This window comes from Talpa occidentalis, unplaced genomic scaffold (genome assembly GCF_014898055.3).
Source record: "Talpa occidentalis isolate TD23 unplaced genomic scaffold, MPIMG_talOcc4v2.1 talOcc4.10, whole genome shotgun sequence".
Taxonomy (NCBI): domain Eukaryota; kingdom Metazoa; phylum Chordata; class Mammalia; order Eulipotyphla; family Talpidae; genus Talpa; species Talpa occidentalis.
The window spans coordinates 22,857,180-22,872,930 of record NW_023600993.1 but is presented as its reverse complement, the minus strand read 5'-3'; the positions used below and the strand labels follow the sequence as shown (position 1 = coordinate 22,872,930).

At 39.0% G+C, this 15,751-nt stretch overlaps 1 protein-coding gene across 1 annotated transcript in view; it reads left to right on the top strand.

The window, feature by feature from the left end:
* GADL1 (glutamate decarboxylase like 1) overlaps positions 1-15,751 on the top strand; it is a 219,772-nt gene that overhangs the window by 69,677 nt on the left and 134,344 nt on the right. Inside the window, exon 2 of the mRNA XM_037519952.2 lies at positions 12,382-12,554. Within this exon, the coding sequence (XP_037375849.1) occupies positions 12,402-12,554 (153 nt within the window). The 5' untranslated portion in view covers positions 12,382-12,401. The remainder of the gene's footprint in view (positions 1-12,381; positions 12,555-15,751) is intronic.

The window sequence follows — 15,751 nt, the reverse complement described above, 5'->3', positions numbered from 1 at the left end:
ATTCACCTCTTTGCAGCATTGGGAACTTGGGATAAACAAGATTAGAGCTTCAAATAAAGATACTGTATTTTCTCCACATACCTGAGTTTCATTAAAGTAATGGCACCACACATCACCTGAAACAAGAAAAATCGACTGTTTCTGCCACTATATCTGACATTGGCACTGTCTTTGGGGGGTGCAGTTGCCAAAGATAAATACATATGGGCAAAGCTGGGTCTCAGGTCTGCTGAAGTGTCCCAGGCTGAGACTTAGTAGGTAAAATCTTTATTTGTTTAAGGGGAAAAGCAACGGGTATCAAATGTCAATCAGTCATATTCTGATTTTTTTTCTTTTCAAAGTTATATCTTTTAAGTATTTTAATTTTTTTAAATAGGGATATCATTGGTTTACAATACTGTATAAGATTCAGGAGTATGGCTTCATACTTTTTCAAGTTTTTAATATCACACTATACCCATTACCAAAGTCCTAATAACCCTCCACCACAGTCCAGTTGACCCTTGTTACTAGCTCCCCACATCAAATGTTCCCTTTTTCGTTTGTACTTATAAACTTTATTTTATTTTTTTTAACATTAATTTATTTATGCAAACAAAAACTGGGGTACAGGCCAGAGATGTGGGGGGTGAGAGGATTCACCAGAGACAGCGTGAGGAGCAGAAAAGGCAGATCCACCAAAATACACTCTGAGGGGAGCAGTGGGTGAGACAGGAGAGGTCTGCTGCACCATGTGGGTCAGCTTCCTGGCCGGCCGGGGATCGAACTTGTGCTGCAGAGACTGTGGATGGCTTCACAGTACTGTGCTCAACACCTTGAGCCACCAGGGAGGCCCCGTACTTATAAACTGTTTAAAGAAATGTAATAATATAGAGAAGCTTCTTAGAAAGCAGCTTTGCTCAGGCTGAAGTAGGTTCCATGGAATTACAGACCACCTGCTCATCTCCATCATTCCTCATGAGTCACCACCATGAAGGTCCTGAAACATTATAGGAATTTACAGTTCTGCAGAGTATTGGTGAAGACCACTTCTAGAAATGCTGGAATGTTATTTATGCTAATTACATGACTAAGCATTTAATTGAAAAATGGGTGTTAGCCATGAAATTATTGAGACAGTGGCAAATCTGTTGTAGAGCATCTTTTAACCAGAGAGGGTAAATTACTACTTGCAGTCACAGAGCTATACAGGGCCGGAGTCAACGCAACCCCCAAACCTGATCCCAAATTCCAGAATATTCTTTCTGTGCATATTAACAGAGAAGATAATTAAAAGTAAGAAATCAACTCTGTAAAATACTGATTAAATTGGAGTTAGGCTTTGGATTTGTTTTTGCACCAGCATCTGAGATTTCTTGGTGCAGTGCTACGCATTTCAGCATTCAAGAGCTTTAGTGGGAAATATTGCAAAACAGCTATCTAAATTACTTGATGTCAGCAAGCCATGGTTAAATATTAAAATCTGTTTTTTGTGATTTAGTTGCAGCATTGACAAATCTTAAACTTCCACACTCCAATTTTTGCCTATTAAATATATTGCTAAGTCTTCCTTTTGTTTGAGTTTTTTAGCTGATAAGACTATTCCCAATTCAGTAGTCTAGATGCTATGTCGTTTGATCTCCTAAAACTTTGTATCGACTTATAGAATCAATAGAGACTTAGTTGGTATTTTATGACATATCTGTTCTTTCAGATGCTATCTATGGCAGAAAATACACCAAAGGAACGTATTTCCTTCATATACATTTTTGTCATGGTATATTCTATTTTGCCATCAGCTCAGTTTTATTTCAGTACCTAATTTGTATGAAGCAGTGATAGAGGGGAAAGAAAATCTATGAAAAATTGAATTTCCAGATATTTGTTGGGGGCCTTATTTTTCAAGTTGATGGTGCAACAAAAGAGCATTTTAGAAAGTAATTGTGGAACATAAGTGTGATGACAGTTTTGCCCAGAAGTGTTCAATACAGTATGTCAGCTTAGCCGTTAATTGTTCTTTTATTGTTTCCTGTGTGTTAGTCCAGCCTCCCCAGTGAGAGAGGCCGCATGGTTTAGTGGAAAGAGAAGAGATGTTGCAATCAATCATCGTTTGAATATCAGCTGTATTGTTTACTATAGCAGCTATGTGACCTGCACAAAGTTAATTAACCTCTCTGATCCTCATTTCCACATTTGTGCAATTGGGCTCGACACTTGCTTCATAGGATATTATGAAGATTTGTACAAAGACATGCAATGTGAGTGCCTATACAGTGTCTGTCTGGTCCACAAGTGTTCAAAAAATTGTAGCCATTTGTTTTTATTTGGGGTTTCCAGAAGCAGATCCTAAGTCAAGAATGACAGCATTTATCATTATTCTAGAAAGTTGTCCCAGGTAGAGAGTTAATAAATTATAAAGCAAGGTATAACTCTAGGGAATTAAAGCATAAATTTGTTGGGTAACTCAAAATGTTAGTGAAGAATACACACCTCACAGTTATACCATATGAAGAACAAGAGGCACAAATACTTACACATTAATTTCTATCAGTGATTAGTTGAGGGATGAACATTACTATTTCAGAATGTCATGCTTGCCATGAAAGTGGGCAGAACAGGTGCGCTGCAAATAAACAGATCCCTTGATTTGCATGTGAATGGAAACCCCAAGAACCATGCTACTCTATTTTTGTCCATTATTATTATTTTTTAAGATTTATTTATGCATACAAGAGCTGGGTTGTAGGCCAGAGGTGCAAGGGTTGAGAGGATTCACCAGAGACAGAGTAGGGAGCAGAACAGGAAGATTGAAATACACTGCTGAGTGGAGCAGGGGCGAGACAGGAGAAGTCTGCTGCACCATGTGGGTCACCTTCCTGGCCGGGGATCAAACTCATGCTGCAGCAGCTGCTGATTGCTTCATAGTGCTGACACTTAACCCCTTGCACCATGAGGGAGCCCCCTTTTGTCCACTATTACTATATTTCATTAATGCAGAACTTTTATTTTCCTACCCCTGTATCCTGTGGATTGCTCAAATCACCCCATACCAGTTCATGAGAGTGTTAAATATCCATAGATATAGTAAAGCAATTTTTAAACTGTTAGTACCTTGGGATTCACTATGAAGGGAGTCCTTATACTGCAGAAATAGGTGATTGCTATCTATCAGCATATTTTTTCTTTTAGAAACCAGTTTACTTGCACATACTGTTCCCATCTCTTTTTTTCCCCCAATAGGTGGAGAATGGGAGTTACATGAATTGCTTCAGGAATGCAATAGTTCTGAACTGTGATGCCTTTTAACTAAGTAGTTATGGGGAAGGTCACATAACTTCTCTGAGCCTCAATGTCCTTATCTGTAAAATGGGGATGAATATAAATTGTATGGCTGTGGTGAGGATGGGCATTCTCCAGAGATCCTGCATTCCTATCTTCCTATCTTCAAATCTCGATTTCTGATAGATTTCCAGAATCTATCATCTGTAATAGAGCTTATATGACCGTGTTGGCTTCCAGATAGGTTACCATTTTTTAGAATATTTGCTCTGATATTATCTGAAGGTGAAGCTGATTCTGTTTAGCATAAAATGAGAAGAAAATGCTGGTGTCAACCTCACCCTCTTGTCTATTTCACCAAACAATTCATCTCTGTCTCTAAACTTGCATAACACACTCAGCAACGCATTTGCCTCGCAAGTCACAAAGTCCTCCCTCCTGAGAAGGGAGGTGGTTTAGACCATATATTTTAAAGATATTTCTTGGAGAGGTCTTACTGCCATTCCAAGCAACTTCATTGTATAGTCTTTGCAACCATCTTTAATAAAGTGATAAAGGTCAATTTTTAGCATGTGAGGATTGCCACATGTGAATGTCATAGCATGTATGTCAAGGTGCTGAGGAACTGAGAATAATTGCCCTCTGCTCTCCTGGAAGATGATCTGCCAAAGGCCTAGGCCAGGAGGCTCAACCCTGGGTACAGATGAGCCTCAGATCAGAGTTAATCAACAGATCATGCAAATGAAGCACCCATTTATAGCATTTATTTAAATTTTCATTTAAATTGCTGGTTAAATGTATTCCATTTACAATCCTGAAGTCAACACTTGAGCAAATTGGTTTTAAAACTATATATTAAATTGCAGCACATTGCAATTTTATACATGTTTCCAAGATAATTGCTTATTGCTTTAGGAGTACAAAATATGTGCCCACATAGTTTAGTGTAGTTGATGAGACACAAGAATCAGTATCTTATTTGACTTTTTTGGGGGGGAAGGTAGAATGTGGTAATTTTCAACATGATATTTTAACTCAGGCTGTCTGGCTTTGAATTGTGCCTCTTCTACTCCTTACCTGTGTGATTTGGACAAGTCTCCTCCTCCCTCTGGCTTCAATTTCCCTATATGTAAAATGGAATTAATAAAGAGACTTCATCATAGGATTATTATGAGGATTCAGTGGAGTAATTTATATGATATGCCTCGCTCAGTACATTATCTGTTGTAAAAATCCAATAAATGTTAACTTGTTATTTTGTAAGTGCAATTATATTTTTGTGCCCTATATGCAATACTATTACTAGAAAAGCTACTGGAAATGACAAAATCTAGGTGACTTGCACTGTTGCTTGTGTTATATATCTTTTTGGCAGTATTGTATTAGATTCTTTTTTTTTTAAAGCTGTATTTATTTATGTATACAAGAGCTGGAGTACAGGCCAGGGGTGCGGGGGTGGAGGGTGAGAGGATTCACCAGAGACAGAGTGGGGAACAGAACAGGCAGATTGACTGAAATACACTGCTGAGGGGAGCAGCGGGCGAGTCAGGAGAGGTCTGCTGCGCCATGAGGTTCCTTGGCCGGCCAGGGGATCGAACTCATGCTGCAGAGGCTACGGAAGCTTCATAGGTTGCGTCTTAACCCCTTGCGCCACCAGGGAATCCCTGTATTAGATTCTTTTTGCTTAAACAGTACTGTAGCATCCAGCTCTGCACTTAAGTGGAATATTTAAAAAAGAGAGAAAAAAATACCATATTTATTTTCTGACGGTAACTGGGTGACCTCCAAATTTGGGAAAATAATAGATAGATGGGAAACTCTGAGGATCCAGATGATCTCTTAATAAGATGTGTTTCATTGTTTTTAACTTTTCTTAGCTGGAAATGACTACAGAAGCTGAGTTATTTACAGTATTAGTTACGGTTTTATAGTTTCACAGAACACAGAGTGACTCTTGCTCACTAAAAGGGCAGTGGGGCAGAGGGGGTGATGATTACTGGGAAGATGTTAGATAACTCACAAAATAAGAGGGGGAGCTAAATGATTTGGTCTTGGGAAAGAAGGGAACCAAGACAACCCTGGAGAACTGAAATGCTTAGGACTTGGAATTATCAACAAAAGTGGGGGGCCCTTAACTGGCAGATCTGCCAAGACTGTTCTAGGGGGGAAGGATGGTTTCATTTGGAATGTTGGTTGGGTGAAAAAAATCCCCCAGGCAATCAAACTAAAAATGAATATTCTCCCATTGGTGTGATTCCAACAAATCACATATTCAGCCTTAATCTCAGAAATAAAAAAAAAACAAAAACAGATGTCAATGGTAAAGCAAGGAATCAAATCTTGTATTTCACAAATATTTGTAAACAAGAAACAAGACGAGGACTAAGAAAATAAAGAGCCAGGATGGCAAAGGGAGGAAATGCCAGCAGGAGCTGTGGCTGCTAAGGTGACAGTGGCTAATGAAGGGGAGGGAAGACGCAGTGAGTGGGGAGCGTAATGCACCGCTCGGTACAGTGGCTCCTGCTGAGCCAAATATAAGTGCGTTATCCGAAACCAAGTTCTCATGCTCCAGGCTGAAATTTACTATGAAAATGCCAAAGCCAGTTTTTTTTTATGGCGTCTGACTGCATCAAATCCTTTCAATCCATCGGGGAAGTTCATAACTTTTAGAAGTAGAAAGATGACTGGTGATAATTTCAAGAACTGCCTATCAATATGCCAACCTAAGACAAAATAGCAAGGTATATAGTTTATCAAGTAATGTTTGCTCAAGCAACATTAGATGTCTCTGGAAAACTACTCTCTTGAAAGTGACAGAAAGTTACCCAATTCTTTGATCTGGTGCCCAATGGAAGAATGCAAAACATTTTGAAACGGGAACTAAATAAGTAGAGTTTAATGATGTACCATGCATATATTGGCCATTGGCAGGGCCCTGTCAGGGGTGTGTGTGTGCGTGTGTGTGTGTGTGTGTGTGTGTGTGTGTTTCAGAGTCTCCCTTCAGAGATTGAATGGTGTTTATGGATCTGTCTCACTTACTGAAGGGCGTGCCTTTGTGTTTCAGTAGAATCTGAATCATTTGATTGGTATCCTAGATGCTAACACAATGGAATTTCATAAAATAAACCCCTGTGATAGGAACATGTCATTCCCAGACGTATTTTAGGTTCTCTCTTGCTTTGCAAGAGAAGAATTTGTACATGGATATACAAAATGATTTTTTTCCTATTTTATTCTGTCAACTTTCATCCAAAGATCATTTTAGAGCATAGACTTATTAGAGGTTAAAAAAAAAAAAACAAAACCCTAAGATCCTATCCTTAGCCATTTGTAGAGTTCATTACAAAAACAAAGGATTCCTTGCTTCAAGATTGCAGATACACCATGGTAAAGAAAAGATCAAAATAAGTACAAATCTGCCATCTTATCTATTAGCTCCCTGATGTCTTCCCTTTCCCGAACCTGGATTATTGCTATCCTATCTTCCTATCTTCAAATCTCGATTTCTGATCTGAAGTCTATACCAGAACCTACTTCATGTTTTTATAATACTCTTCTTATCCCCTCAGCAGTTATCAGTGGCTTCGTATTGCCTACCAAGTAATACCTGAATTTCTCAGTCTCTCTTCAGGTCTCTGTGAGATCTGTCCCCATGCCACCTTCTCAACCATCACTTCTGCCATTTTATAGATCCTGTTCCTTGAACAAAAGAACATGCTAGAAACCTCCTGGACACACACACACACATATATATTTCTGCTTAGTTCATGTTGCCTTTTGGACATGAATGTCCTTGACATGACCTTTGTTTCTACCCTATCATTACTAATTCCTATTAACCAGTAAAAACTCTTGCTTCTCCAACACCACTCCAGCACACATTTACCTAACTTTAGCCCTTGTCCAGTGTTCTCCATATCATGATAGTGTTTCATCATTTCTGCAGAGAATCTGATCTCATACTCAAGAGTCAACCTAGATTCTTTTGTTCCAATTCAGCAGCAGGTCCTCTTGACTTTATGATCATATTGTCTCCCATAGTGCAGCTCTTTATTGTGTCTCTCTCCTATCTTCTTGATCAAATTATCTACTGCCCAGACTTCTACAGTAGCCTCTTAAGTAATCTGATTTCCATGTCTCCCCCCCGACAGGTCATCCTCTGTATGGTACCCGAGTTATAAATGTAGACCAGGTCATGGGACTCCTCTGTTTAAAACCCTTAAGTGACTGCCTGCTGTTTTCAGAATAAAATACCTGACCTGACTTATCCCCTGTTTGTTTTTACAAAACTCACTTTATCTTTTGCTCCCTCTTGTCCTCAAAATTGGATCACTGATTTCTTTCTCCTCCTTTAAGAGAAGGTTATCCTGTTCCTTCTTCCTAGACTCTTCTCTTTCCACATCTTTGAGCATGTGATTCCTTTTCATATTTCATGTCTCAATTCAAATGTCTCTTCTTTGGAAATAATCTCCCCTGGCCAGATCCAGCTCTAAAATAGCAATTTGTCCTTCTTCTCTCAAGTCATTTAGGTAATTTCCTTTAGAGCCTTTATTAAAACCTGCAATTACTTTCATTATTTTTCTGTCTTTTTTATGAACCACAATCTCCTATTTACCCTAAATAAATGTAAATTTGTCCTTTTTCTTCATTATTCAGCCTCCAATGCCTCAGACAATGTTCTGAGCATGACAGATATTAAATAAATGTTTGCTTAATGGCTAATTTTTTTTGCTTCTCACAGGCTGCTGTCCTTCTCTGGAATTTCAGTGTGTGTTGGTTCTCAAGTATCATAACTTACATCGTCTGGGTGAGATGCCAGATATTCATGAACATATTTAATTTTCATTATTGGATTTTGAGAACATCATCTGTGTGCCTAATTCATCTTCGAGTCTCCCAAAGTGACTACCCCAATGTCTTGCACATAGTAAATATTCAATAATATTTCATGATGGCATAAACAAAAACTTATCAGCTCACTGTGGATTTCAGCTGAGGAGAGTTTAACCCCCAAGTGAGACTAAATAAGTCTCCATTCCCTCTCTCCCCCTTCCTTTTGTTTCTCTTCCCTTCCCCTTTCCTGTTCTTTCTTTGTCTTGGGTGTCTATCTTTCACTGATTAAAATTACAGGTTAGTTTGCCATTTACTCTTTTGACTTCATATTTGTGGGCTTTGCTGTGAAAATTATTCAGTCTCTAAACAGGCTCTATAATTCCACCAAATCACACAGCTAGCTTCAGAACCCAAACCCCTGTGTTTGCTGCTATTACCTAGAACGTGGTCACTGCCTTGCATTTTTGTTATTTCTTAGTACGTGTTTATTTCCCATATTCTTATTTTGTGTAGGTTGTCTAGAGCTCCCCTCTCATCAGCATTTTGCTTCTAAGACACCAGAAATGTATTAAAACAGGTGTAAAATTCACAGGGGATGTAGACAATGTCCTCTTTTCCCAGGTCTTGCTTATCAAGACTATCTTATACTGGTGAACTGGGCTCTCCAGGTCCTCACCTTCATTGTTTGTAAAGAAAGGGAGAACTGATTTCTGTATGTCTTTGAACAACAGTTGAGCTTATGTAGAGTTCTGAAAGGTATGGCATTGAAGACTTGGTAGAAATTCAGATGGTTTAGGGATTGACTGACTTTCACATTTGAAAGTGTGGTTCCTGGAATGAGACTTGATGGACTGAATTTCTGACGTTAAATGACAGAGAGAGAGAGAGAGAGAGAGAGAGAGAGAGAGAGAGAGAGAGAGAGAGAGAGAGAGAAATTGCATAGAAAGAGAATGACAGCATTAAAAAGAATAGAGAAGAGAAGAATTTAGGGTCCTCTCATCCTTTAATAATCCAGAGACTATTAAGTCAGCTTTGCCTGCTTGATCCTGCTGTAGATTTCTTTCAGTTCCCACTGTTTCTTCTTTAGACCTTGAATTGTGTTCTGTGTCTACTCCACCCCTAGCCAATGTTGTCTTCTGTTTGATTAGGTCCAGTAACCTGCATTGACTTCTCAGAAGGGGAATAGTATGGAAGGAACCAGGGATGACTTCTTTAATAGTCAGGAAATGTTTATGAAACTCCTACAAACTTCCAGGTACTTTCTGCATGTGACAGAAGTCTGAGTGAAATCAACAGACATAAGCTCATGCTCTCAGAGATATTGGAGAGACAGATATTTACACAAATAAATGAATATGTATAGATTGTGTATCTCAGCGATCACCACTCTTGAGTCAAATAAAACAGAGAAAGAGAGTGGGGGATAGAAGTGGTTGAATTTTTAAGTAGGTAGCCAAGGAAGGCATTGCTGAGGAATTGATGATTAAGGAAAGAGTTGAAGAACAGTGAAGAGGTCAAAGTGCAGGCAACTTGATGAGCTTGGAGGAAATAACAAGAGATAAGGTTAGAGGTCCAAGAGGTAATGGGGAAAGCAGCTATTTTGTAAACTTAAAAGTCTTTATAAGGACTTGGCTTTTAGATTGATGAGATGTGGATTCACTCAATGGTTTGAATAGAGGAGTCATGGTGTCACTTGATTTATCTTTTCAAAGAAACATAGAAGCATTCACGGAAAGGTTGGAGGATGGGGTTAGTAGGGAAATTATTGTAGTAATCTAAGTAGTAGATGGTAGAAATTCAAGTATTTGAAGGGGAAAGTGATGAAAAGCAGCTAGATTCTGGATTTATTCTTCACGAAGATTCTTCCAGTTGAGACTTCATTATTAACCTCTATAAATTCTAGCAGTTAGATGGGAAGTCCTAGGTGTCATGACTAGAAGATCACAGCTTGACCTACTGTACAGTCTCCAGGATTTTTGCCAACTGGGCAAATACAAGAGGAGGAAAAAGCACATTATTACATCTGGCAATAGAAATGAAAGGCATCTATCAATAAAAGTAATAATTTATACCCAAATCTTTATAGTTTTTAATAGTATTTCTTCTTCCTAGATAATTGTGTGAATTGTGGGGGATTTCTTTAATTGATTGCTGTGAAGAAAGAGAAAGATTCTAATTCACTTTCACTGCTATTCTGGGTGCAAGTGGGTGTTTGACATTTTTTAGTGTGCATGTGATGGGTGTGAGTGTGTGTGTGTGTGTGTGTGTGTGTGTGTGTGTGGAGAGAGAGAGAGAGACTCTGAGAGGACTACAGAGTTGCTATTAGTATTCACTGGGCAATAAAAACCTAAAATCCTACTAATGAGTTTAAAAAAATTTAACTTTTTCTGAGTGCTTAATAATAGCACTTCCTACTGACATAACCAGGGTTCCCTGAATAATTGTCCTCTTTTTCAATTTATTTTTAGGACCAAAAAAATTGGGGGGAGGAAAGTGCCTTTAGGTATGGAGCATTTCCATCTAAAAGCTCAATTCCAAGCCTTCAACATTTGTCCCTAAACCTTATTAAATACATCCTTCCAAGTGAACGTGAAAGATAGTACTAAAATTCATTGTTGGAATACTGGTTGGTTTACTTTTCAGTATGAGGAAAAAAGATTGCTCCTTTGCTATAGATTCCACCTTTCCAAAGTTAGGGGATGTCTCCCTCCCCTTTTTAGATTTATTTTATCTATACAAGAGCTGGGGTACAGGCAAGAGGCATCAGAGGGTGAGAGGATTCACCAGAGACAGAGTGGGGAACAGAACAGGCAGATTGACTGAAACATACTGCTGAGGGGAGCAGTGGCCGAGACAGGAGAGGTCTGCCATGCCACGTGAGTATCTCCCTGGCCAGGAATCGAACCTGTGCTGCAGAGGCTGCGGTCAGCTTCATAGAGCAGCGCTCAACCCACTGCGCCACTGGCGAGGCCCTCCCCCCCTTTTTAAACTGTCTTGACAGAAGCTATTTGAGTTTGCCAGTTAGAGAACTAAAACCACATATTTTTACCAAAACATTGAACTTTGAGAAGGCAGACTCTAGGGCATGATAAAGGTTAATACAGTTAACACCCTCAGTAAGTCTAAAAATATTTGAAATACATTTTTTTAAAGATTATTTATTTATTTATACAAGCACTGGGTACATTCAGAAGCATGGGAGGGTGAGAGAATTCACCAGAGCCAGAGCAGGGAGCAGGCAGACTGACCAAGTATACTGCTGAGGGGAGCGGCAGGCGGCAGGAGAGGTCTGTGCTGCATGTGGGACCCTCGCCCAGTGGCCAGGGATCGAACCGGTGCTGCAGAGGCTGCGGGCAGCTTTGCAACCCAGCGCTCAACCGCTGTGCCACCGGGGAGGCCCTGAAATACATCTTGACCATCAACCTACTTAAAGCAGATTTTACAAATGAGGCACAGTGCCTCATTTACTGTAAATTTCCACTGCTATATGAGTATCTTTGATATAAAAACAAGAAAGATACTGATTCGAAAATGAGAGTACAGTTGAATCAAACCTTGTGGCAGATATTGGTTGAATATCTGGATTAAGTTGCCAGGATTATTTTTGTGGAGGGCTATTTTGGATAGGCAGTAACCTTTGTTCCCAGAGACAGATTTTCATATTGACTTTTAACTTCTGGCCACTGACCAGCAGTTGTACATTCTAGAAAATGTCCTGTCCCTTCTTTCTGCCTCTGCCTAAATGGCAAATTTGAGATGTGTAAAGGCATTAAATGTGGCTTTTCACAAGCCACCTTGCTACCCACTTTCTTTCACTCTCCTATCAATAAGAAATGGCTGAGAAGAGTTAAGGAGAGTCTCTCAGAGATAAAGCAGTAGCTAGAATATAGAAGGTCTTTGAAGCATAGGCTTAAAATGTAAAATTAAGACGAGTGACACATTGCTATTGCTCTTTCTTAGTAATAAAAGGGAAACTATGGTAATCTCCACAAGTTACACAACAGTGTGTGTGTTTAAGAAACAGATATGGGCTTATGTTTACAAAGATCTTTTTTGTACATGTGCTTGGAAGGTAAGAGCAAGTAAATGGGTTGAATTCCTCCACACTCCCTGATGCTAATCATGATGCTGTAGGAATGAAAGCCATTGGTCCTTGTCAGGAATGACATCTTCCATGCCCCAAATGTATTAAAAAATAGTATGCCATCTAATCTGGGGTAATGATCGTTACCGTGTGGGGGTGTGCAATCTATTTAGATTACCTCTCACACATAATCTCTATGCTTCCAGGAGATACCTATCAGGAAGAGATGTTTCCAACTAAGAAGAGCAGTGTTCTCGTGGATGGGATTGTGCTGAATGGCCCCACGACAGATGTAAAAGCAGGAGAAAAATTTGTTGAAGAGGCCTGCAGATTAATAATGAAGGAGGTGGTTTTGAAGGCTACCGATGTTAATGAGAAGGTAAAAAAAAAAAAAGCCTGTAAGAAATCCCTGGGATAGAAAAGATGTTTTCCAAATCTGGGGTGGCTCGATGCTTTCTTTCCTCTATACTTTTACTTCAACCTGAGGCCAAAGTACCAAAGTCTGCACCCACCTCCCACCCCTGCCCAGTATTTGTTTTCCTTCAAGAGTTGATTCCTTACTTTGCCAGTCATCACTGGTAGGCAGATTGGCTGAGACCCCACATATCCACAGATAAGGCTGTGAAACATATGAAGGAAGTGTTCTGCCCTAGATAATAATGTTGATTATACATTACCTGGTGATCTGAAGAGACAGCCTTTAAAAGACACTTGGCTCCCTATTTTCTTGTATACATTCATTACGTTGCTAGTAAAAAATTAAGCAGAAGGTAGAAGAGTTTGTGAAAAGTGTTAAAATTGATCTGAGGATGGGAGCTTGTTCAAGCTTAGAGAAAACATTTAGAGTTGTTAAATATGACTTTGACTAGTACCAGTTACTGGTCGTAGGTCTCAAATTCAGATTCAAATTGATATTGCAACTACTACTGATCATTTACGGTTCAGCATACTTACCATTCTGGGCTAAGGACTCCTTTGCTTATGTTTGTGTATCTAATCCTTACAAAAACCTTAAAGGCAGGCACTTCATTTTTAAAGTTCAGGGGGAAAATGAAGCACAAATTGGACAGATACTTTGCCCAAGATCCCGTGCAATTAAGTATCAGAGCTGCACTAAAATCCGAGTAGTTTTGCTTCAGAGTCTGTGTTTTTAACTACTCTTCCAAATGTCTCTTGAAATGACCAATCACCCTTTATTACATTCATCACCTTTGATAGTGGAATAGGTTTATCAAAAAAATGAATGCATAGTAGATATTTTTATTCCAATCCTGATAGATATAAATGTCACTTAAAATGATTCTTAATGTGAAGTGGTATTATTGTGAATTTTTGATCACATGCCTTTGGGAAAACTAGTAGAAAAATAGATTAAAATGACCTGTGAACTTGGAATAGTTATGTTCAAGGCAAATTCACTGATGACATTTCCTGATCATATATTAATAATTGCATATATTCTCATCTTATCTGTACTTGAGAAATATTTTGGACCTGCTTTACTTTGGAACACACTGATCCTCTGGTAAGATTTTTTAATTGTCCTTTATTCCATCATTAAATATTAAGGGAGTTTTAGCTACTGGAAGGCATTGTATTTGACACTGGGGTATATAAAGAAAAATAAGACTCAGCTTAGAACAGAATTTATAATTTAATTGGAAGAATGAGTTCTTTTTGGAAAAGAGAACAGGGGTTCCAGTAAGGATGTGATAAATAAGTGTGGTGTGATCAGGGCAGAATTCAGAGACTTCGTGGAGGAGGGGACACTGAGTTTTGATACGAAATTATAAAGAAAAAGTAACATTTTGCTAGGCAGAGAAAAGTTGGCCAGTATGTTGAAGAAATCAGAAAGGTAAATAATGGAAAGAGAGTTGCAAAAAGACTCAATGTATTTAACATAGTAGGGTGGCCTTTTTCTTTTTCTAGAAAGAAGGGCACATATAGGAAATCAACGAGCGATAAAATGACAAGGAGGGTGCTTGGAGACCTAAGTTATCAATTAAGGAATCCCAAATTCTTTACAATTTATAGACATGCAGGCATATGAAGTTTGAATCTATGTTGGGTTGGCTATGCCACTAATTTAGACAGATTTGTCAGAGAACCAATAGGGCACCATTAAAAGCTGACCTGTGTGTCCATCCTAATAACACATAGTAAAATGATTCCTTCTAGTACTCTCTCTGGTAGGTACTCTCAGCCACTAAAAGTTTTTGGGTTGTATTTTTTTATAAGTCATTGATTTTTTAAATTATCAAATAAATAACTATTTGCTTATTATACATTTTAAATATACAGTGACAAGGATGTATAGAGGGAAGAAAAACAGTATGAGACAATTCTTACTAAAAATGCCCCTTTTATTCTGTGGCTGAGTGCTAAACAGATTTTGAGAAAAAATTAACAACAACAAAAATAACAACCCCTCCCCAAGACTTTGGGAATTGAAAAAATATCCTTACTTTATCCTAAAGTGTACTGCAGTGGTAATGGGTATGAGGAATCAAGGGGGTCAACTTCATACAGATGCTTAAACAAATTCAGTTGTATTTTACATTCAGCAAAATTTACTTCTTTTGGTGTGCAGTTCTTTGAGTTTTGAAAAGTCATGTAGCCCTCACCGTAACCAAGATATAGGACAGAGATATTTAACAGTCTATCACCCCTGCCCCCAATTTCTCTGTACCTCTCTGTAGTCAACTTATCTCCTTGCCTCTAGAATCTAGAAGCCTCTGATCTGTTCTGTCCTGGTAGATTTGACTTTTTCAGGATGTCAGATGGATGGAATCATTTCACAAGTAATCTTTTGAGTCATGCTATTTTCCCTCAACAAACACATTTGAAATCCATCCATGTTGTTCCATGTATCAGTAGCCATTCTTTTTGATTGCCTCAACTCCTTTTGATTTACCTCTGCCTATTATGGTTTAACATCAGAGTTTATTTCATGCCTCTTGCACCACTTGGTATTTCCTCTGGCTTCTCCCAAACCCCCACCTCCTAATCTCCTCACCCCTTCTGATGACTACCCTGTCTCTCTCCTCCCCTCCACAGCCAAACTTCTAAAAGATTGCAACACTTGCTGCCTCCCTCCATTTCCTCACCTCCTACATCCTCACTTCATGGCAATCTGGCCTCCACTCCCACCTCTGTAAGTTCAGTTGCTCTTGCCAAGAACACCTCCTTGTTGATGAATCCCAGTCTCTATCTAATTTGGCTTTTTAGCAGGATTTGATAGCAATGACCACTCTCTTCTTTTTAAAACATGATTTCTTTGTTTTAGTAGCACTGAACTCTTCTCATATTCTCCCTGCCTGGTGCTTGTCCTCTATCTCACAACAAATTCCTTCCCTTCGCCCATTTCTTAAGTCTTGTGTTGCCCAGGTAAGAAGCTGCATTCTCTGCTCTTAGTTGTAGGTTCTCTCTGAGCCATGTCATCCCTGTTGTGTTACTGTGACAGAATAAATGTCCTCAAAACTCACTATCCCCACCCTGCCTACAGCCATATTCTCCTCCCTATCATCACTATGAACCCAAGTGTGCAACGTCAGGATTTTCTTGGATTCATCTCTC